Genomic DNA, 23,447 nt, shown 5'->3' on the forward strand with positions numbered 1-23,447 from the left:
ACATGTGGGCGTCGACATGATACCCGGAAGTGTGGAAACGAACAACGAATCCTCACGTTACTTCCGCACCCACCCGTATTCAGATAAATCCCACCCTATGTGCGTGCGTCCCTCTTCCTATTATCCAATCAGATAACAGAACTACTTAGCTCTTAGCCAATCACAGTACAGAATGAGTAGTTCGTCGGAATACGGGTGGGAGAAATAAAACAAGCGTAGTGTCCTAGGGCTGAAACAGAAGTGACAAGTGTGTTGATACGGTGTGAAGGAAGTTCACTGCTCCACCCGTGTTCGTAGTCTGATTTGGGACCACTGGTGAATAGACGGAGTTTTGAGATGAACTGTCATAATTATAAGCTTCATCACGTCGCTAGATGCTAAGACTTCACAGCTGAGACTGGAAACGCTTAGAGGTGGAAATGTTTGAGAATTTCAGAGAGAGACTGCAGATTGTGCAGCAAGACTTTACATCAGGGTATGTTACACACACACACACACACACACACACACACCTGACATCTATCTTCTGCACTGCGTTCTCCTGAACATGCCTATATCACACTGGGTCTCTGATTGCGCCTATCCCCGCAGTTCTCGGATTGGGACGCGGCCCCTCAGTGTGTACTGATTTCCTGTTGGTGTTTCTTTATTATTAAGTAATTATAGTCATATTGCACATACGATCGGATGAGAATAATGAAAATAATACCATTAATCTAAGCTAATCTGAGTCTTCTAATTGGCTCAATGCTTCCTGCATTCCACAGCAGTGCTCCAAACAAACACAAATACTTTCACATGACTGTCACATGGAGGACTGCAGGCGGGCGGGCGGGGGGGGGGCACTTACTTTTGGTTTGCTTACATTTCACCACTAAATGTGTCCCGACTCTATAACACATTAAGCCAGATATTTTGAGCTTGTATTTGAAACAGTTGATTGTATTAAAGTGTATGAAAAACAGCACACACAACTATGTGTAGTTTGAAAATTTCAGTATTAATACATGGGTTACACAAACCTTTTTCCTGTAAAAGGCCAACAATCAGACTTAGAGCAAGAGTAAATGTTGCATTATACCAAACTGTGTTATGATAAATTACACTTGTATTGCATTATATGTATTATAAATATATGTATAATAGTTGCTTTGGATCCCCTTATTTGTGATTTCAAAACATGATCCTGTAATTCGCTTATCGAATGCAGTTTTCTGGAGCAATAACTCGTTTAGTACAACAATCCGATTTATAATACAGTAGAGTTCAATGTGTAATACTGTGCAACTGAGGATGTTCCACACAGTGGTGGATGAAGTTAAGATAGAGATACAATAGGAAAAATATTACTCCAGTAAAAGTAACAAGTGAAAGTACAAAAGTATTTGTCTTTGAATGTACTTAGGTACCCAAAGTACTACGATTTATTATGTCCATTTTTGTCAAAAGACGCTTTCTTAATCAACCCAGTTTATGCGAAAAGTCTCTGTTATTCTTAGCGCACCAGTTTACAGTGCATCTGGAAAGTATTCAAGGTGCTTCACTTCTTCCACATTTTACGTTACAGTCTTATTTCTAAACGGATTAAATGTATTATTTCCTTTGAAATTCTACAAACAAAACCCCATAATGACAAAGTGAAAGAAGTTTGTTTGAAATTTTTGCAAATGTATAAACAAATGAAAAAAGTAATTCATAAGTATTCACAGCCTTTGCTCAGTACTTTGTTGAAGCACCTTTATCACCAATTACAGCCTCTTTTTGAGTTTGATGATACCGGCCTGGCATCTATTTTTGGGCAGTTTCTTCTAACCAACCCCCAGCCACTCTTAGTGCCGGTCCCAAGCCCGGATAAATGGGGAGGGTTGCGTTAGGAAGGGCATCCAGCGTAAAAACATGTGCCAAATAAAACATGCGGATGATCCGCTGTGGCGACCCCTATAGGGAGAAGCCGAAAGAAAGTTTTTCTTCTATTTTTCTTTGCAGAACCTCTCAAGCTCCATTAGGTTGGATGTGGAGCATCGGTACACAGACAATTTCAGATCTCTCCAGAGATGTTCATTCAGGTTCAAGTCTGGGCTCTGGCTGGGCCACGCAAGGACATTTACAGAGTCGCCCCTAGCCACTCCTTTGTTATCTTTGCTGTGTGCTTAGGGTCGTTGTCCTGTTGAAAGATCAACCGTCGCCCCAGTCTGAGGTCCAGAGCACTCTGGAGGAGATTTTGGTGAAGGATTTCTCTGTACATTGCTGCATTCTTTTTTTTCCTCGATCCTAACTAATTTCCCAGTTCCTGCTGCTAAAAAACATCCCCATAGCATGATGCTGCCACCGCCATGCTTTACTGTAGGGATGGTATTGTCCAGGTGATGATCAGTGACTGGTTTACTCCAGACATTACGCTTGGCATTTAGCCTAAAAAGTTCAATCTTTGTTTCTCATGGTCTGAGAGTCCTTCAGGTGCCTTTTGGCAACACCAGGCATGATTTCATGTGTCGTTTATTAAGGATTGGTTACCGTCTGGCCACTCTACCACACAGGCTTGATTGGTGGAGTGCTGCAGAGATGGTTGTTCTTCTGGAAGGTTCTTCTCTCTTTACAGAGAAACACTGGAGCTTTATTAGTGTCACCATCAGGTTCTTGGTCAACTCAATGACTAAGTCCCTTCGCCCCGATCGCTCAGTTTGGTGGGCGGCCCACTTTAGGAAGCTTCCTGGTGGTTCCAAACTTCTTTCATTATGGATGATGGAGGCCACTGTGCTAATTGGGATCTTCAGTGCTGCATAAATGTTTCTGTGCCTTGATACAATCCTGTCTTAGAGGTCTACAGACAATTCCTTGGACTTCATGGCTTGGTTTTGTGCTCTGACATGCACTGTTAACTGTGGGACTTTTTATAGACAGGTGTGTGCCTTTCTAAATCATGTCCAATCACCTGAATTTATCACAAGTGGACTCCAATCAAGTTGAAGAAACATCTCAAGGATGATCAGGGGAAACAGGATGCACCTGAGCTCAATTTTGAGTGCCATGGCAAAGACTGTGAATATTTATGTACATGTAAAGTATTTATTTTTTATTATTTTTAATAAATTTGCAAAGCTTTCAATCAAACTTCTTTTACATTGTCATTATGGGGTTTTGTTTGTAGAATAATTAGTAGAATAATTTCCACAACAAAATGTGGAAAAAGCTCTGTGAATACTTTTTTACAGATGCACTGTAAATGGGATTAAAGGCTGATATGCATGTTATTAAAAATTTAAATCTGAACCACACAGAAAGTAAAGCAGAAAGAGGAAGTAAACAAACAAAGATCAACTAATCCAAACACTTTTGTAAAGCAGTGCTCTAAATCCACTACTGTTTACTAGAATGGCCCTGAACGAATCCCCTGGACTGCCTAAAGCCAGTTTTACACAGATTAATTATAGCAGTTTAATACTTTTCACATTATGATCTCATTATAATTTTTGATAACGAACAGTGGGATACAGATTCCATGATGCAGATTCTCTAACAGTAGATGTGCGATTGTAGAAAATGACCACGTTAGTCAGTGCAATTCAAGTTTATAAGGAATATAGCTTCAGGATTTATCTAGCTAAGGGGTAATGATTACCACACAGTTACTGGATCGCTGCCCATCAGACAGATATGATTCATGTTTATACAGCACAGATTACCAAGGAAAAGTTCACTGTGTAGCAAAAACTGTACCTTTTCATGAACCCTTTCTGAGAGGGAACTCATGCAGTACCACATCACTCCTACTCCATTCAGCACAAGTGTGTGAAGGACGTTCCTGTAATACAATCTCATGCACACAAACTGCAGCGTCATGTGAAAATCTCATAGACTCTTTTGTTTCTTCCCTTTCAGAATCAAGACCTTGAGTGATAAGTCCAAGGAGGCCAAAGTGAAGAAGAAACAGAGGTGTGTACATGCTCATAATTATACAAAAGTTCAGTAATTCAAATGGACATACAGATGAATGGAAAATTATTTTCCATACCATAATTATAATGCATGAATGGATTTGGTGAAATGCAGTTAGTCATATTTGTGCTGTCTGTCTTTTAGAAGAGAAGAATATCTTCCTCAGTACTCTGCTGGACTGGAGTTGTTGAATCGGTATATGCAATGATACACTCGCATTCATGAAGTGTTATGTGTCTCATCATCATCATCTTCTAAATCTTTTTCATTTTCTAAATCTTCTAAATGTTTTCTCCTCCTGCTAAATAATTTTCATGTTCTAAATCTTCTTTTAAATCTTCTCCCTCTATATATTCTTCTTTATTAATTTTCTAGATTTTTTTCATCTTTTAAATCATCTTTTCTAAATGATTTTCTACTAAATGTTATTTTATCTTCTTCTTCCTCTTAAATGTTGTTCTTCTTTTAAATCAGTTTCATTCCAATTCGTTTATTAACTTGAGAAAATAAATCTCATTTTGTTCTGTAGATATGAGGATGCCTGGGTGATGCTGCACAAACGAACCAAAGAATGTGCCAAAGCTGCAGATGTGAGTAGGCAGAGGGTTGAGCCTGTTTAATGTCTAACAGTGACACATCGAACACACATTAAAGTCTGTTACAGCCGTTCCCTCACCACCAGCATGACAAAAAACGTATAGATTGTCATAGAGATCTCAGTCCTGAAATGTCCTTCTGTTTTGAATCTTTTCCCGAATAGAAAATCCTACAGCTTCACTCTGACACTTCAGATGCCTTAAAAAAAAATTTCCATCAACCTCATAGAAAATGTTGTGTAGTTTTTCCTTGTGCCAACAAACAGCTCTGTCAAAGCATGGACTCCATAAGACTTCTGAGGGTGTGCTGAGACATCTTGCACCAAGACATTAGCAGTAGATGTTAGGGAATACTTAGCTGAAACAGTGTTGAGTTGGGTAGAATTTCTCAAATCAACATTTACATGAATGCCAGTTCTCAAGGTTCCTCAGCAGAACATCGCTCAGAGCATCACACTGCCTCTGCTGTTGCATCCTGGTGCCACCTCTTCCATAGGAAAGAAACACACACATACCCCTAGAGAATTAACACATGAGGTTCAGAGACTCCATTATTATATTACTATTGGTATTAATGCTCTCTGAATAACGCTTACAGAGCTCGGACACATGCTTCGGGTCATTGTCTTCTTGTATGGTGAAGTTGGTTTCCATTAGCTGCAGTTTAGATGGATCGCATGCTGTTGAAGTAGGGAATGGTGGCCATGTTGGTTCCTTTCACACGGAATAAGTCTCCAACCGTCTCTGCTCCAAAACTTTAAGCTCCACCTCTGTGTTTGACTGTGGGGGTGAGGCAGTCTGCTAACATCTTCTCTGCTGTTCTCCATTTTACTTAGTTCTTATGTTGGAGCCCAAAATGCCATATTTAAGACTCCTTTGTCCACAGAACTTTCTTCTAGTCATTCACTGTCCAGTTTTTTTTACTTATTTTATTGCATAGAAACAAGGAACACAAAATGTCTCCAAATCCACAAAACTGTAAAGTCTATATGGAAAGTTAATCACTACATTAAACTTCACATCAGACTGCACCACACACATCACTGTCTTTTTTTGGTTTGACTTTAAGGCCATTTTCAATTGGATTATGTTTGACTTTGACCTTTATTATCAAAATGCAAGCAGGTTAGAAGCTTGATGTCCTGAGAATTCATTTTAATAGAAATACAAACCTAGGAAAGTGATATTTCTCGTGGCATTGATACCGAGAACTAAAACACTTTTTCCAGAACGTGTTATTTGTAATAATCTGTCACTCATTAAGGATCAGGAATCATCAAAACAATTACTACGGGGGGGAAATGCACATACAGTAGATAAATATAGAAAATGCGGCACATTAATGGACAATCTGCAGTTGTTTTATTTAGTGCCTATAAGTGTGTTCTCTATAAGGCGAGTGAGCCGGTGGCGACTGTGGCATGGAAGAACTCACTGAGCTGAAAAGAGGAAGAACCCCTGAGAGGAATCAGACTCAAAAAGAAACACATCCTCATCTGGGTGCCACCAAATGTCCAGTCATTATAGTTTTATCATTGTTGAGGTGTACTGTTCAATGATGGTGGACAACAGGTGTTAGCTCAAGTCTCTGTATCGCTAAGGGCCCTTAAGAAGCTCTGACCCCTGCTTCTTAGCATTGCTGGGATATGCAAAGAAAAGAACTTCACTGTGCTGAAAAATTTACATGTGACAAATATAAAGTTTCTTTCTTTCTTTCTTTCTTTCTTTCTTTCTTTCTTTCTTTCTTTCTTTCTTTCTTTCTTTCTTTCTGCTGCTTTGGGTCATTGTAAAAATGCTATACTAATAAAATACCATTAAATTGAATTAAATTAGGGGGAAAAGTAATAGAATTCCTTAATTAAGAGTGTTGCATAAATGCTGCATACTGTATTCATCACCACACACTATATGATCATATGCACTTATCAGATGGTGGATGGAGAAGTGGTGATGCTCTCAGCTCACTGGGAGAGGAGAAGAGCAGCGTTATTTCAGCTGCAGGAACAGTTACAACAGGTCCCAAACTTCCTTACAGACCTGAAGTCCATCACTGCTCGAGTCGGTGAGACAGACACAAAACACACACACAAAACTCACACTTTTTCACGATCTTCTGCCAAGCAAGATGAAGACTCTGGCAGTTTTATCTAATGCTCCTGCATTTCTCCATGCTCTCAGTATTGTGTGTGGTCATATATATTTTATCATTCGAGGAAAGTTTAACTTTAATGAACTTAACTTTTTATATCATCCATATTCTTTCCATATTTACTTTAGATGTTTAATCGTATGATGACCAACATTTACAGCCACCTGTCTGGAATATCAAATAGAAGAAATAGTGCACAAAAGATAGATGATATAATTGTCCCTTAATTATACTAGGAGACCCAAACCTGTTCCAGTAAGTCAAGCTCCATAATTTACATGGGTTGAAGTGGAAGATCTTGACTGGCCTGCTCAACCCTTCTGAAAACAACTTTAGCTTGATGATCACAAATCTCCACAAGCACACTCCAAAATCTAGTGAAACATTTTCCCAGAAAAGTGAAGGTTATAACAGCAAAAGTAGAATGAGGTTAAAAAGGTGTCCACAAACTTTTGTCCATATTCTCTATGCCAGGGGTCACCCTGGATTCTGACTAAGACCAGGTCTGATGAGCAGATTTCTCCAGTTTTGGAGTCATTGCTTTAGCTTCCTGTCAGATTCCGGATTGATTTTAAAATTTTGACCTATGAAGCCCCACATGGTACGGCACCTGATCTTTTAACTGCATACACTCCAAATCTCCATTCTACTGATTCGGGTCTTTTAGTTGTTCCCACTACCCGTTTACGCTTTATGGGTGATCAGCTTTTCCCTCACACGCACCAAAGCTGTGGAATTCTCTCCCTACTGAGATCAGACAGGCCGAGTCTTTTACTGTATTTAAATCTGCTCTTAAAACTCGCTTTTTCAGGACAGCTTTTATGTGATCTTTGTATTCTGTGATGTTTATTTACCTATTAAATTTTTCTTCTTCTTCTTATTTTTTAGTAATAGTTGTATTATTATTACTATTATTCATTTTTATTTTTTTTATCTTTATTTATTTTTTTCTTCTAATGTTTGGAAAGCGTTTTGAGATGTTACTTAAAGGTGCTATATAAGATAAAGATTATTGTTTTTTAGAGATGTGTTGTGCGTTCTGAGCGAGACACTTCTGCCACCTTGTGAGCCTCTCTGACACCAGAGGAACTGCACTTTGGTGGAACAGTCAGATCACCTTGATTAACCTTGCAGAACAGCTGCTCAGTAATGTATGAAGACACTAAGTGGAAACTCCTGTGGAGTGCCATCTGCTAGCGCTCACAACTAAAGGAGATTCATATTTACTCCCTCTGTCTCATTCTGTCAATTAGCGACAGGTTCTCATGATCATTTCCAGCAGAATATGGTGCAGGCAACAGATCTTGAGGTTGTCAATGCCTGATGTGGAAGAGAAACTAAACTTTGAAACGCACTGGACTTTCACTGGATTTTCTTTCTCCTATTGAGAAGTTATAATGTAACAATGAAACCCTGGATGTTGTAAGGGAATCCCTTCTCAAACCTCACTCAGGATCTGTCTGTGTGGAGTTTTTCCTGCCTTTGTGTGGGTTTCCTCTGGGTTCTCTGGCTTCTCCAAAAAACGTGCCAAAAGGTGGATCGTCTACTCCACACTATTTTAGTGAAATATGTGTCATGAAAAAAAGGATTGACGGCATCTTGAATAAAATGAAATTTCAGCCCCAGATGTTTTCGAGCATCAGGGCACAAACTATTGTTTAGCTATGAGATCTTCCTCTAGTGTTTGTGAAACATGAAAAAACAGGATTTGAAACAGGATTTCTTGCATCTTCTCACACTGATCAGCTCTGGCTTGGAAAGGAATTTTAATTAGTAACTTAAGATCATGGTTTGCCCAAACTGGTGCGTGACTGCAGGCCTCGAGGCCACAACACTGCAGAGTTTGTTGTTGTTCCATCTGTTTCAGCTTATCAGATAATGATTTCATTATTTAGTTTAAATTTGTTGACAGGGTTTCATGCAGGTAAAAACTAAATATTTGACTTGGTTTTCTTCATGAACTCATAACTTACAGATTACTAGTAAATATATTTAAATTCATTATTCAAATTGCAGTTTAAACGATCTCAATCAAAACATGGACTGTGTGTTTATGTACACATTAGACTTTACAAAACACTTTTTCTAGATGAGCCACTTGGTGGCACTAAAAAGCTTCATTGTGTTTACATGAAACTCCAGATTGGTCATTTTTAGTTCAATTACACTGCGCACACACACAGTCCAAATGTGCTTCTTTCTTTATGATCACACGCTTGTGCTTTAACAGGTGAAGCAGATTTTTTAGCAAAAAAAAATGTACACAGTAGGCACACACCTGTACAGAATATACAGTATGTGAAACTGTAAAAAATCGATTCTGTGGGCTCTAAAAAAAAATGTTCGATTTTTTTTTTTTGTGCTGGAACGCACAAATATCATGTCATATAGTGTATTAGGAACATTTTACTATAAAGTCAGAATGGCTATACAGATGAACCCAACCGAATCAGATCACCACTGACAGAATGCCCAGTGTGAACACCCAGTCAGAATGCCCAGAGAGTTCTCCCAGTCAGATCACCACTGATAGAATGCCCAGTGTGAACACCCAATCAGAATTCCAAGAGAGTTCTCCCAGTAAGATCACCAATGACAGAAGGCCTAGTCAGAACACCCAGTGTGAACACCCAGACAGATCGGCCCAGACGATTCACTTCAGACAGAAAGCCCCTGGCAGAAAGGAAACTCATATTTCCCCCTGAAAAACACCTAGTTGAAACACCCAGACAGAGCACCCCAGACAGAGCACCCCAGACAGAGCACCCCAGACACATCTCCTCAGATCTCCTGACAGAATGCCCAGTCATATTGCCCCGTGGCAGAACACCCAGTCAGAAAGCTCAGTCAGATTACTTCTGACATACCACCCCTGAAAGAACCCCTCTAATAAAATGCCCAGACAGAGCTCCCAGTTAGACAGCCCCAGACAGGACATTCACACAGATTGCCCCTGTCTGAACAGGTATAATGTTTGGCTATACCGACAGCTACAGGAGCTACGTTGAATGCCCAAACCAAACAGTGGGGCTGAATATCCAGTCTGATTGGCCAAAAATAAAGTGTATAGTTGTTCCATTTGTTTTATGTTGATTGCATGAATAATCAGCTCATAATAAAAAGATCAGATTGTACTGATCTCTAAAACTATTTTTATGGTCTTTCCTACAGCTCAACTCGAGTCCAGCTTTGAGGAGACCGAGAGTCATCTGACGTACTTAGAGAATCTGTGTGGTCAGTGTGAGCTGCAGCGCTTCAAACACTTACAGATTCTACAGCTGGAGAACTACAAGAAAAAGAAGAGGTAATTACTGTCTAACACCACTCTTCCCCTGCCTCTCTCTCTTTCTCTCCGTCTCTCTCTCCTATTTCTCCTCTACCTGAAAAGCTGAGGTCAATAATAACAGCATGAGCTGAGCTCTGACTCCATGTTCTAAGTCCTAAATCTTGTTTGATGTAAAGACATTTTGATCGTTTAGATTTTTGAGCACAATGTAGTGTTACGCCTCTGCTGTGATAAAATTGCTTGACTAACATGTATGTTGCACATGATAACGGTATCAAGAATTTACTTTATAAATGTAGCAAAGTTGACACGATTTACTGTGCTGCATATAAATGTATATAATAATGTATAGTATATTCTGACTGTGCATCATTGGATTTTTTTTTTAATCATAATTTCATCTTTATTCTGGACAGTTTCATAATCTGACCCTCAGTTAGTTTTTTGATTTTCAAATCAGTGCATTTCCCTGAAGGGCCCTTAGTAATTCTTTCCTCTTTTCCATCTTTTCTCAACTGGCTCCTTTTTTCCAATCCTTTTACAGATGATAAAGTAGGTATAATAGAATTACAGGGAAGATTTGGTTAGGTAGAAAATGCTGCAGCATCAAAGGCCGATCTTAGAAAGAGACGAACACAATTAAATCTTGTTGATTCAGATATAAAGGATCTTTAGTCACCCACACTGTGCCAAGAGCTAAAAAAAAAAAAAAAAAGAACAAAAAAAACATAAAATTACGCTCGGCTCTCGAGTGGCTTTTTATTTTACCTGTATTATATACTAAGTGTTTGATAATATCAGAACGATTACTTGTAGGAGGAGTTCAGCGTGTAACTGCAGGACGTGTACACTAAAACAGAGACTAAAAATAAGCTTTCTAGAGCAATCTCTGTTTGAAATCACTTTGCGCAGTACATGTGTGAAGTACTGCATGTGTGTGATTCGCCGTCAGGACTGAAACCATATTATAGATCTTTTTATCTTTTTATCAGCAATGCAATTAAAAATGACTGTTGATGTTATACTGTGTACATGCGACTCCTAAGAGTAAAATTTTTTTTTTCCATTTTGTAGGAAAGAACTGGAATCTCTTAAAGGTAGGAAATGAGTGTATAAATGTATTCATTCTGTGGTAGTGTTTGATATGTGGGTGGGTTTGGGCTTATTTTTGGTCTCATTTCCATCAGCCCTTAAGGCCCTACAGAAAGTCCACAGGTTTGAAGAAAATCTAAACACAAATACTGTATATAACCACGACATTAAGACCCAGTTTTGATCTAAGAATCGACTTTTTTTTATTCTGCACTATACTGTGACTATACTATACTTATATAGCAGAGTTCTGTTCTCCGTAAAACTGTTTATTTCTGAACAAACGTGTTTTTGTGTTGTCTGTGTATTTGTCCTCTGATTTTTGTCATTTACCGTCTGGACCTCATCTACTGCTCCATGGCGAGGTGAGCGGTTTGGCAATTAGCTGCTAATTAACCTTACTGAGCGAGTGCCAGTGATTGGGGTGATCTCCATTCATCTATTTCATGCGATGATGTCCGTGATAAACTGACATCTCATCTCATTTCCAAAACAAAAAAGTAAATTTATATAAAAAGCTTTTGTTTTGGAAAGAGTAGGTCAATATAATGTCAGAACTTTATTTGTTGGTACCTAAAATAATGAAGACTAAAGCAGGGGACTAGCCTAGAAACAGTGATCGACAGGGAATTTGCTGAATATCTGAGAGGAAACTGTGAGGAAACTTTTTCCAGGCCTCCTCACTTCACCTACATCGGTATCTCACTTAACTAACATTCTTGTATTTAAAATAATCTCCACACATTTCCACAAGCACCCTTCAAAATCTAGTGAAACATCTTCCCAGAACAGCAAACGGGGACTGAAAGGGATGTTCTGAAAGTATATACGAATCTTATGGTCGGGTCAAACGTTTGTCCATGTAGTGTACTTCTGTATTCGGTTTTGTTGTCGCTGGCATTTCTGGTGTCACATTATCATAAAATATATATTTTTAGTGACCGGAATTTAAAAGGAATCATTACAATAAAACAATATAATGGGTTTAAATTGTAGTAGCCGTTATCGTGGTGATGATGTGATCATACAGTGAACTACAAGCTTTGAGAGAATTTGAGCTCCGTGATTATTAATTCAAGGACTTGATTATTTCCACACTTGGAGGAAAAGCTAACATTCTCTCTAACTGCTAACTGCTGATTACTGCCAGTAATCAGTGTCAAAATCCGAATGTTCTCCAAATAGAGTGGGTTCCTTCCAATGCATTCTTTACAGAGGCCATAAATGCTGTTATTGACCTTAAAATGAAGCGTTAACAGCCACTAACAGCCTTTTTGTGCCTCTGGGCTGCACTGGCTGAATTCCTTTAAACAGATTGCATAACAAATCATTACATAGAATGGATTAAATGTGAAGTAAGTCCTGTGTGAAACAGCCTTGGCTACAGATTCGCATAATATGACTCAGCAATCGCTGTTTAATGGAATCCTTTTAAATGTTCATCTTTTTTACCAGTGTCTTAGATTGTAAAGATCTCATCTAATCTAAGATGTAATCGAACATACGGTGACCAGTAACTAATTAAGGTGACAGCAAGACATGCTTTCTCCCCCTTAGAGCTATGAATGGTACATTCCAAGCTTGCTTCTCCTTTAGCGCTGTGTCCCTGAGCAGGAGATGCTTCATCATCACACAGTGTATGACAGAGCATGTGTGTGTGTGTGCATGCGTGTGGGTGTGTGAGGGATCTTGAAATTGGCTGTACGTACTGTAGAAGGTGTGAAGATATGCAGGTTTAACCTTTTCTCAGAGTCTTTCAGCCTCTGATTTTTCGACTCTTAACACTCTCGTCTTCATAAGCCAGAGACAGGAGCACGTGCACGCCTGGAGCAGTGGACAGCAGTAAGAGGAAATCGTGTTTCAAATTGTTTTTTTGTTTATTTCGCTGTGGATGCAGTTTAGCTGCCATGGTGATGAAGGCAGCGTTGTTTAAAGGATTTTATTCTTTATGACGACTCCGTGAGGCAAAGACGCATTGTTGTTTGTCAGATGCTCTAGAGCCCTTTGAGCTTTAGTGAAACTGGTGAAAGGTTGCGTTTGGGATGGAGTCCAGCATGTTGGAGGTGGCCATGCTGGTCTTTGCAAATAAGTCCGCTTTGGCTCGCATGAAAAGAGCTCATGCTGTTCGGTTCAGCTGCTGTTTACATGGTGAATGATAGTGTGCATGTACTGTATATGGCTCCGCTCACCAGACATAATATACTGTATGTATGGGTTTTGAATAACTTTGTAAAATATGCTCAATTATTTTGTTTTTTTTTTTCGTTTTATATATTTATATATACTTTTAACTGCTTTTCTGCTATTTGGACCTAAAATAATCTGGTTTTTTGTTTTTTTAAACTACTGGATAATTGTATGAAGGCGAAACACCAGGGATCATGTTCTCGAAAATGCAAAAAGGACGATGTTTATTGTGCTGCTTATGAAGAATTCATCGAAACTTCCTCGGGCTGTTGAGTTTAAAGCGCTGTCCCTGATTGTGTTGTGGTGTGGAAACCATTTTTGTGTTTGTCTTTCGGCTGAGAATAAACCAGATGACATAAATAAGAGGCCAGAAAGGGGCTCACAGGTCAAGAAAAGAGCCTCTGGTGGTTTGAAACCACATGGCAATGCTGACATTTCTCAGGGGTCTTTCAGGGGCTGCAAAAATGACCAGAAACCAATTGCAAGATTTTTTTCGATCTTACCGTAACTATAGTGATATGATAAAACCATATACATTTTTTTTGCGCAGAAGGCGAACATGGCAGCGTATGCGCCGCCCTCCACTCACCTCTTATCCACGTGTCCACTGCCACATACATATATACTTTTATATTATTATAAAAAAATGTAAATATTATTATACTTTTTATTATTATTATTTGAATCATCAACACATTACAGTATACTACCCCATTATTTTGATATTGACCTTTTGATATTTTCAAGTTACGATGGGATCATCTGAATGCATCTCCATCATAAGTCGGGGACTACCTGCATATTTCTTTAAAAGGAAATAAGGAGCAGGTCCTCACTTCATCTTCAGTAGAGCTTTTCTCTTTTCCGTAATGCTGCTCTATAATCCTGAGTGATTTTCTCTCCTGAAGAAAGGCCAGGTCTTGGAGAGATTAGAGAGGTGGATATCTGTCTGCTTTGTATTCCAGGACCTCAAAATGATGCTTAGATTTCCATGGAAGGTACTTTACTGCATCATGGTGTTCATTTAATGAGTAGTGATCATGGGGACATCATCGAATAAACGAGCATCAGCATTTTTCCCAGTCAAATTGCCTCATAATTGTTGCTTGTTATATAAAGTTAATTACTGGACATAATGATTTCCAGGAGACAGCTGTCCAAAACATTATGGATTCCCTCGGTTGGCAGGAGACCCACACATTGCTTTCAGCTTCCTTTAGATAAAAATCGATCCAAAATGGAAATCCATGTTTGAATTCATGTTTATGACTGACACACCTGCAGTCATGCCACATAACCACTGAAATCTCGTATACCAAAGTGCTAACTGTGAGACCTTTTAAGGCAGGCTCATGCTGATCATTGGTGGTCAGTGTAACTCAGCTGTGTTTGTGATTGTAACATAGTCATGGTAAAGCCAAGGACACTTTGTGTTGAAAAATCAAATCCTGGCTCTACGCTAAATGGCGCATTAGCAGTTAGCACTTCTTTCCTTAACGCATGCTATTAACCTAAGTGGCCCATAGGCTTTGTCTCTGTAGTTAGCAATCAGCCGAGTGCCCTTCCACTGATTAGCAGCTGGGAGACGACGCAGTACCGAGAGGTGGTGTGTCTGATGGATGCGACTGCAGCGTATCATTTGTCAATTGTCATTGCGGTTTTGTCCATGCAACATGCAAATGAGCTCTCTGAGCACAATCACTGTTTATAATTGGTGTACTGTGAGCATTCAGCCTCAACCATGGTTTTATTGGCTTTTTTGTTTTTTCATTATGACTAATATCTCGTCCTCATCATGAGTCAGGAGGATTTACTGTTCAGTAGTTCTTACTCTCGCTCTGCTTTCCCTTCTGTCGGGGTGATGAATGTGACGACGGAGGGTCACGTTATGCCTTCATACATCATTAGCCTCCAGAGCGCAAAGAAAACTAAGCAGGAAACGAGTAGACCGTGTCCATTCTGAGTAGTTTGACTCTACAGTGCACCTCGTGAAGAAACTGGACATCATTATGTTGTTCTGAAGTTATGCTGAGGGGGAACATCTACACTGTTTGAATCTCCTGATCACTAAGTGATTTTTGTTTACATTTTTTTTTTTTTTATTAATTTTTTTGCTGTAGGATTTCAAAATGCTCTCCCGCTTAGAGACATGACAGTATATGCAGCTCGGTTCATAAAAATTTGGACACCTGCAAAGTTCTTTATGTAGTCAGCTGTCTCCTACAGCATGTCACAGCTTTATTTCTGCTTGTCGCAGCGCCAATTTAAGTTGCCGCAGCGCCAACATTCAGTTGCACCCAAAATGGTGTCAGAAACACAGCATGTTTATTTATTTGGCTGTCTGCAATGTTTCATAGTCAGCTTACTTGGTTCTCATTCCAAAATTCAAAGAAATTAATGATTTCAGATGAATAGGCTTGTTCAGGAAGCCAGGAAGAGACGGAGCATGGCTTTTGTTAATGAGCACGTTTCATATCTAACTCGTGCTGGTTCTTTGAGTGAAGTGGAGATCTACTTCGTACTCCAGGACCTCTCTACAAGTTCACGTGACTTTTATCTAACCACTGAATAGTTTCAGCAATGATCGAGGGGACGTCATCATTCTCGAATGAAGCAATATTGTCATTTTTCAGTTCAATTTAATTGAAATGTACATTTCCTCATAATCTTAGTATATTTTTATGTATAGAGTTACACAAAGACGTTAGTGGACATTATGGACGTGAGAACGTAGCAGGGGGCAGGAGAATGGGTTTCACGCACTCTTTGGCTTTCTCAAAAAATATACACATCTCTCTCCAGTTTGAGAGTAAAAACGGGAAACTCCTGCAACCTGCAGCTCCCACTTCCAACTAGTGTTGCAAAATTCCAGGAATTTTAAAGACTGGAAACTTTCCATGGGAATTAATGGGAATACATGGAAATTAACAGGATTAAACATTAATGGGAATTTTTAAAATTGCAGCTTAGCCTATAACATTGGAATTATAGTTGAAAAAAAATCTTGTAAGATAATTTCGTTTAAAACAACCAGATTTAATGGAATTTTAGATGAATTTCTACCTGCATATTCATCAGTCACATCAGTCACAGTTTACAATTACTGCAGGGTTACTGAAGCCATGCCCCCTCAGTCAAAAAATGTCCATCTTGGCAACTAATGAACTAAATTACATACATTTATGTATAAAAACCTGTGCCAAAACAAAATTACACTAACAAATTTTATTCAAAAATGTAATTTTTTCACAAATCTGTATTAGTTTGCATGCATTATTACCAAACAAAATGTTTATATTTATTTTTGTATATGATACATTTCCCAAATTTCATATATATTTAATATGTAATCAATTCCTGTAAATTCCCATAAATTGCTGGTAAGTTTCAGATTTTGGAATATTCCCCCAATCTCCCAGATGAAGTTCCTACAGAAAGTTTCTGGAAAGTTTCCAGAAAGTTACCGGAAATTTTACACCCTTTTGCAGCCTTAATCCCAACACATACCTCTGGTATTGTTTATAATTAAATTTGCAATTAAAATATTAAGGAGGTTATAGACGATCATACTAATAGGAATTCAGATTTTTATACTGTAAACTGTTTTATTTAGTTTGAAATAAATTAGAAAAAATTTATTCAAAATAAAAGAAGATATAAAAATAGCTCTATGTCCTTTACAAAATTCATAAAAAGTGATCTCGAAGTGACATTTACACAAAGACTTTTTCCAAAAGAATTAGTTGGTTGTCGAATTATAGTCCGTAACAACGGAGATAACGTGCGCTCCTTTCCAAACACTTACTGTGAAATCATCTGAAGATTCCATCGAACCCTTGAGACTACTCATCATATACATCATTTACAACAGTGGGCATTACCTGAGACACCGGCATTACAAAGCTTTTAGAGAGGCTTTGGTTTCTCGACGTGAACACCATATATAATGCATGTAAAGGTGTATATTCAGTCTGCCTGAGGCCTAAACACAAATCATGAGTGAATCATGAGTGTCAGTGAAGCAGCCTGAACTGCTACAATCCACTTTTTTGGATGGTCGGGGTGCGAGCGCACTCTGTGCAGCTGTAGCTGTGACCTGCAGGAAGGAGGACAGCGCTGAGGTACGATTATAGTCATAGTGTAGTGATACTAATCGTTATTTTTAGGCTCCGTTCTGCAGCAGCATGACCCACTTTTTTAACATTTTGCAAATGGCTTTTTTTTTTTTTTTTTGCAAATCCGTCACGAATGCACGCAGTAGTGCCCTTTGTAAAATGTAAATGTTGTGTATATGCTTTTGTTTTATTGGTTCATAGTGAGCGCAGGAGCAGCAGCAGATATTTTGCCCATGCATTTGCTTTGTACCATGTTTCTGCCTCCGTTCCATTACAGGATGTTTGTTGGACTCCTAGCATCAGCGCCTACATCAAGTTGCCTACACACAGAATAGAGACGATTACACTTTAGTAACAAAGGCATGCTTCCTGCCATTCAGTGGAGTGAGCTCTCTTCCTGTTGGAGATAAAGAAGATAAAGAAGCGCTGTTGATAACACACACACACACACACACACACACACACACACACACTGCACGCGCTCACACATGCACATTCACACATTCAGAGCCTGTATTCAGCTCTCAGTTTTCTGCAGGAGGAGCTGTGTTGAGTGCAGAATTGCTTAAATCTATCTGCAGCTTTTCCTTTTTGCTTCGTGCATGCACACGTCAGGGTTGTGAGCTCTGCAGGAAGTAGCATTGAGGTACACAGCAGTGTTCACAGGAGCACTCAGGACAGTAACTGGCAACAGGGTTGGCATGTCATTCGATATTTTACTCCATTTTGATCGAGTTTCAGTTTTGTGAGGTCTCATTTCTGCTCTCTGTTCTGTTCTCTCTCTTTCTCTTTCTCCCTCCCTGTTTCTCTGATCTTCATGCTAGCCGAGTTGCATGCTGAACACTCCCAGAAGGTCTTGGAGATGGAGCACGCACAGCAAGCGAAGCTGAAGGAGAGGCAAAAGTATTTTGAAGAGGCATTTCAGCAAGACATGGATCAGTATCTGTCTACAGGCTACCTGCAGATCACTGACCGGCGAGGTGAGACCCACACACACGATCTGCTTCTCAACCTTGACCGCTTTTTACCCTCTTGTACTGAACACACTCGGGAATATTTCAAATGTCAACTGATGCCTGTCAATTCTACCAATAGTATGGCAACTATCCTGACCGAGCATCTGTTTATATACAGCGCAGTACAGATGAGTGGATAAAGCGCTGCACGTTTCTCTGCTGAAATATGAAATATTAAAGAGTGGTATTGCTGTTTGAAGTAGGAGCATAATAGAGCTCCGATCACAATGTAGTGCTTTTTTAAATTTACCGTCTCATCTTTCCTCTCTCTTCTTTCCTGGGTCATGCTGCTATCTTGTGCTCTCTGAGGTACGCTGGGGCTTCACCTCACCTCAACTCCTCCTGCCTGTGCTGCATGTCTGTGCATGTGTAGAGTTTGTGGTGTTTGCAGTGCGAGCCTTATGCCTCATACTGACACAATGAAGTAAAGATACGTGTAATCAGGAGATCTAAATTTCTAAAAAACACAGTGAGGGTACCATATTTACAGCTCATCTGCATGGGTATTCAGTTCCGTTTTATATTATTTGTATAGCACTTTTAAAAATAGACATTGTCCCAAAGTGGTTTTATAGAAATAAACAGATCAAAACACGTGCTTCATTCGGCTGAAATAATTTTAGTAAAATTCGCCAAAGGTGTTCCTCACTAGTTTTTTCTGACCTTGTGATGCAGTTCATCTCAGAGCAGTTCAATAGGATTTAGGTGCAGTGCCTGGGCAGGCCGTTCCATGACAGATACTCCAGCCGACTGTTTGCTCTCTAAATAACGCTTAAAGAGCTCAGACGTACGCTTTGGGTCATTGTCTTGTTAAATTGTGAAGTTGGTTCATATAACCGCAGTCCAGATGGTATTGTCTGGTGTTGAAGCCATGTTGCTTCAGGATTCACCCAAAATAAGTCTCCAACATTCCCTGCTCCAAAACAACCACAAACCATTAAGCTTTTACCTCCATGTTTAACTGTGAGTGTGAGTCTGCTAACATCTTCTTTGCTATTCTCAGCCTTACACAAGTTCTTCTGTTAGAGACAAATTGTCAGGATTCAGGATCTGTCCACAGAACTTTCTTCCAGTCTTCACTGTCCAATTCCTGTGTGTTCTTGCCTCCGAACTATTTTGTTGCATAGAAACAAAAAGAACATGGATGTGTCTCAATAAAGAAAGCACTGTTATTGATCTGGTTAAAGACAATGTGTGAGAGAAAGTCTAATCTAAGCTCAAACCATCTTTCCAAGATGGGAGCGTTACAGTTTTAGTTTGGAGGTGTAGCAATGGAATGATTTTTGATTGATTCATTAATGTAAATACAATGACTGAAATAAATCCAGGTACATGAATTACTATTTATCAGATTTAGAATCAGAATCAGAAAGTGCATTATTGCCAATTAGGATTTCAGGAACAAGGAATTTGTTTTGGCGACAGAAGATTTCAGCACATTTTTTTTAAAAGAAAAGAAAAGGGAAAAAAATTATTTAGCTCAAAAAAGAGGTATTGCACATAAAAATACCCAAGATAATATAAAATACTATAAATTGATTATTATTCAGTACCTTTCATCACAACTTGGTGTTGGTGTGTGTAACAAGAAAAATCTTTTTTTTTATGTAAATAATTTAATGATCTAAAGTAATTTTTCTGTAATTCTGTTACTAGAAATAAGCCATTATTCACAGATTAATGGAAGACTATACCAGATTTAGCTGTATCATCAAATATCAAATCGTTGCCTTAAGAAGTGAACTTGTATCATGTCATCTTTCATATCGAATATTCAAACCCATAATCCTTCATGCCTGAACTCCCTGATTGTGTTCCAGAATCTAATCCTTTAATTTGCTTGATTTCACTCTAGATCTCTCATAACACAGCATTCCAGTCTCTACTCCTTTCACCTGTCTTCACCACTAGTGCTAGTCATATTGTTTAAGTACAATATACACTATATGGCCAAATGTTTGTGGCATATGTTTGTGTAACAACCTCCACTCTTCTGGGAAGATGTTCCACTAGATTTTGGAGTGTGCTTGTAGAGGTTTGCGCTCATCCAGACAAATGGGCGTTAGTGAAGTCAGTTAGTGATGTAGAGTGGGGGAGCCCTGGGCTGCAGTCAGCATTCCAATGCATCCAAAAGGTGTTCAATAGGGTTCTAGAGCTCTACAGCAGGCCACTGAATATCTTCCACTCCAGGTTATATAAAGCATATTTTCATGCAGCCCTCTTTGTGGATCGAGGCATTGTTTGGGTCTTTTAGTTCAAGTGAAGGAAAATGTAATTCTACAGCATCCAAAGGCATCCTAAACAATTGTGTCTCAAACGTTGTGGTAACAGTTTGGGAAGGACCACATATGGCTGGAACAGACAGGTGTCCCAATACTTTTGCCCATGTAGTATATATTATTCATCATAAAGTATCAGTGTTTTTGTCCTTCATTTCTGCTTTCTTTCGATGGTCTTTTGAAAATATACTAAAAAGGCTTAAAGAACTGATGTGTGTGTGTGTGTGTGTGTGTGTGTGTGTGTGTGTGTGTGTGTGTGTGTGTGTGTGTGTGTGTGTGTGCAGCATGTCCAATAGGCAGTATGTCCTCTATGGAGGTGAATGTAGATATGTTGGAGCAGATGGATCTTACAGATGTGTCAGACCATGAGGCTCTTGATGTCTTCCTCAATTCTGCTGCTGATGAGAGCAGTCCTGTATCTGCAGTCAGAGGTAATATTAGCCTTCATGCTTCAGATGGCAGCACTACAGTGTGTTTTTGGCTCTAGGGTTTGCTTTAGCCATTTAAACGACCTGCTGTTTAATTAGTAATACTTCCATGTTCATCCCAAAACATTTTTATTTGTACAAGATACTAAACAGAAATTGATATTTTGTCTTTTTAAATATATATTAAAAAATATGATCTATAATAAAGTATCTGTGGGAGTGTGTATCAGCTCTGGGACTACACCATGGAACCAGATTTTCACTCCGAAGCAGGGAGACAGACGTGAAGTGCTAACTTGTGAAGATTAATGACAGGATGGGATTCAGGGTTATTGGGGGTCACGTGATACTAAATACAGGCCACTTAATACTTAATTATTCATTCATCTTAATTTACTGCATTATTCTGGTCAGGGTGTCAAATATGTTTACATTTTGTAAAAAAACAACCAATTCGGGTTGCAAGAAAATATTGCAGCCAGTTACAACCCACATGCTTGAGGTTTCTTCCAGGAATGTTAAGGTTCCTTGAGCAAGTCAGAAATACAGAAGGCAAAACAGCCTGTATTGATCATATAATTAGAAAGAGTGGAGTGTGAAGTATATTATTGTCATGTTGTGTTGCAGCTCCAGATGCTGAGATCAGCCTGAAGGTTCCGAGCCACACAGAGCAGAGACATAACATCTCGTCCGTTTCGTCCTCCTGCACGGACTCGTTCAGTGGCATTACCGAGGGACCGGATGAAGAGGAGGAGGACGACGGCAGCGACGAGAGCAGCGATGCCGGACACTCGCCGTTGGTTCAGTGCGACGAGGAGGAGGTGCAGGCTGACACGACCCTTGTGGGTCTAATAGACCATGACGAGGGACTCAAAAACTCAGACGACAGTGACACAAGCACTAAAATGCCCTTTGAGGAAAGGAAAAAGTAGCAAAAAAAACCCGCCCGATCTGTTCAGTCCGCAGAAGCAGACCCAGCGCAGCCTGGAGCCGAGTGAGCCGAACCCGAGGTGGAGCTTTAAGGTGTCTCACATGTTCGAGAACAATCTTCCTGCTTTTTTTTTTGTTTGTTTTTCTCAGCACTGTGACTTTGCTTAAGAAATACCTTTTATTGTATCACATGCCTAAGTATTACATTAAAAAGCTGAGCATCTCAGACAAATAAACCTATTACCTGTTATTCTACCTATTTCATTATAATTCTCTGAAAACACGGTAAGATGTGAACTTGAAGCTCACTTTTTTGCACTTTAATGGCATTCATTTTGAGAAAACTATATATTACAAAAAGATAAATGCATTGAAGGTTTTGTTTGAGTTTTTAATTTTTTCCTGTGTCTCTGAGCACGCGAATAAAATCGCTGAGCACGTTTAGACGACTGGTGTTGAATGCAGAACGTTTTGTACAACACTGCTGGATTCTGGAACGAGATGTCATGGAAACTTAAGCAAACGGAAGTGTAAGGGTGCCCACCCAATGGCCCAACGTCGGAATCCACTGGTGCGGGTGAAGGTACGATGCGTGTTAGTCCTAAAGATTACTAAAATGGATATTAATTTGTTGCATGAATCCAATTTTGAACTCTAATTTGACTGCAATTTATAATAAAGATTTAATCTGAATATATCTAATTTAATATGATCACCTTATTTTAATAGATTATTCTAAATATTCCGTCTTTTCAAATAATCATTCGTTTTGGACCTGGAGTCGCTTAGAGACTTGTGCTCGGCTAATGATACCTGCTCACGGAGGCACATTGGCCAATCCGAATCCTAGTCAGAGGATATCAGAAATCAGAAGACGTGGTGCTCTATGCTCCATCCGTTCATGAGCCTTCAGTTTGTACTATCCTGGTCATAGATTTGCAGTAACACCAGACTACATAATCAACTAGATATAAATAATTTCAGGAAGTTTCCGAATTAATCAAGAATTGTAAATGTATTTGCCAGGCAATAATCAATAAACAAATGTCACATCTAAAACAAATAATAGGAAAAGGTTACACATGATTAGTATAAAACCAAATAGTTGAGCAATGCAGTTTACAAAAGAATTGTTAGAGTTACTGTACCTGGCAATAGAGACACACAGAGTCTATGTGGGAAGTTCTGACTACAGAATGCTTCCCTGAGTGTTTCGCCAAATCTCCTTAAATATCCAAACCATCGTAAACACTCGTACTCGTGACCTAAAAATCAAATGTCACCTAGTGTAAAACCAACACCTGATAAGGATCTTCTCAGGGGCAACCCTTATGTTCTCTGAACCTAAAGTCTGTTTTACTGATATGGGACTGAGATCATATTTCCAATCACACGTAGACCTTTAAAATAATACCAAGCATGTGGAGGTAAAA

At 39.1% G+C, this 23,447-nt stretch overlaps 1 protein-coding gene across 2 annotated transcripts; it reads left to right on the forward strand.

Moving 5' to 3' along the window:
* The first annotated feature begins 226 nt into the window (after window positions 1-226).
* Window positions 227-22,254, forward strand: dtnbp1a (dystrobrevin binding protein 1a). Of its 2 annotated transcripts, none has more exons than XM_046847131.1 (10): window positions 227-475; window positions 3,880-3,933; window positions 4,081-4,131; window positions 4,466-4,526; window positions 6,462-6,594; window positions 9,853-9,985; window positions 11,042-11,064; window positions 18,186-18,341; window positions 20,941-21,087; window positions 21,712-22,254. In XM_046847131.1, the coding sequence occupies exons 1-10, from the start codon at window positions 420-422 to the stop codon at window positions 22,014-22,016; spliced, it is 1,119 nt and encodes a 372-aa protein (XP_046703087.1). In that variant the 5' UTR covers window positions 227-419; the 3' UTR covers window positions 22,017-22,254. The 2 variants fall into 2 exon arrangements, with proteins under 2 accessions (XP_046703087.1, XP_046703088.1); XM_046847132.1 differs by having other exon boundaries at window positions 20,953-21,087.
* Window positions 22,255-23,447: the final 1,193 nt, after the last annotated feature.

This window comes from Silurus meridionalis, chromosome 4, assembly GCF_014805685.1.
Source record: "Silurus meridionalis isolate SWU-2019-XX chromosome 4, ASM1480568v1, whole genome shotgun sequence".
NCBI classification, from domain to species: Eukaryota; Metazoa; Chordata; class Actinopteri; order Siluriformes; family Siluridae; genus Silurus; species Silurus meridionalis.

Bases quoted from the DNA above. Each gene is read 5' to 3' on its own strand.
- dtnbp1a (XM_046847131.1), top strand. From the start codon at position 420: ATGTTTGAGAATTTCAGAGAGAGACTGCAGATTGTGCAGCAAGACTTT. The intron at 3,934-4,080 runs GTGTGTACATGC...TCTGTCTTTTAG, and splicing joins AAAGTGAAGAAGAAACAGAG to AAGAGAAGAATATCTTCCTC. The intron at 11,065-18,185 runs GTAGGAAATGAG...TCTTCATGCTAG, and splicing joins AGAACTGGAATCTCTTAAAG to CCGAGTTGCATGCTGAACAC.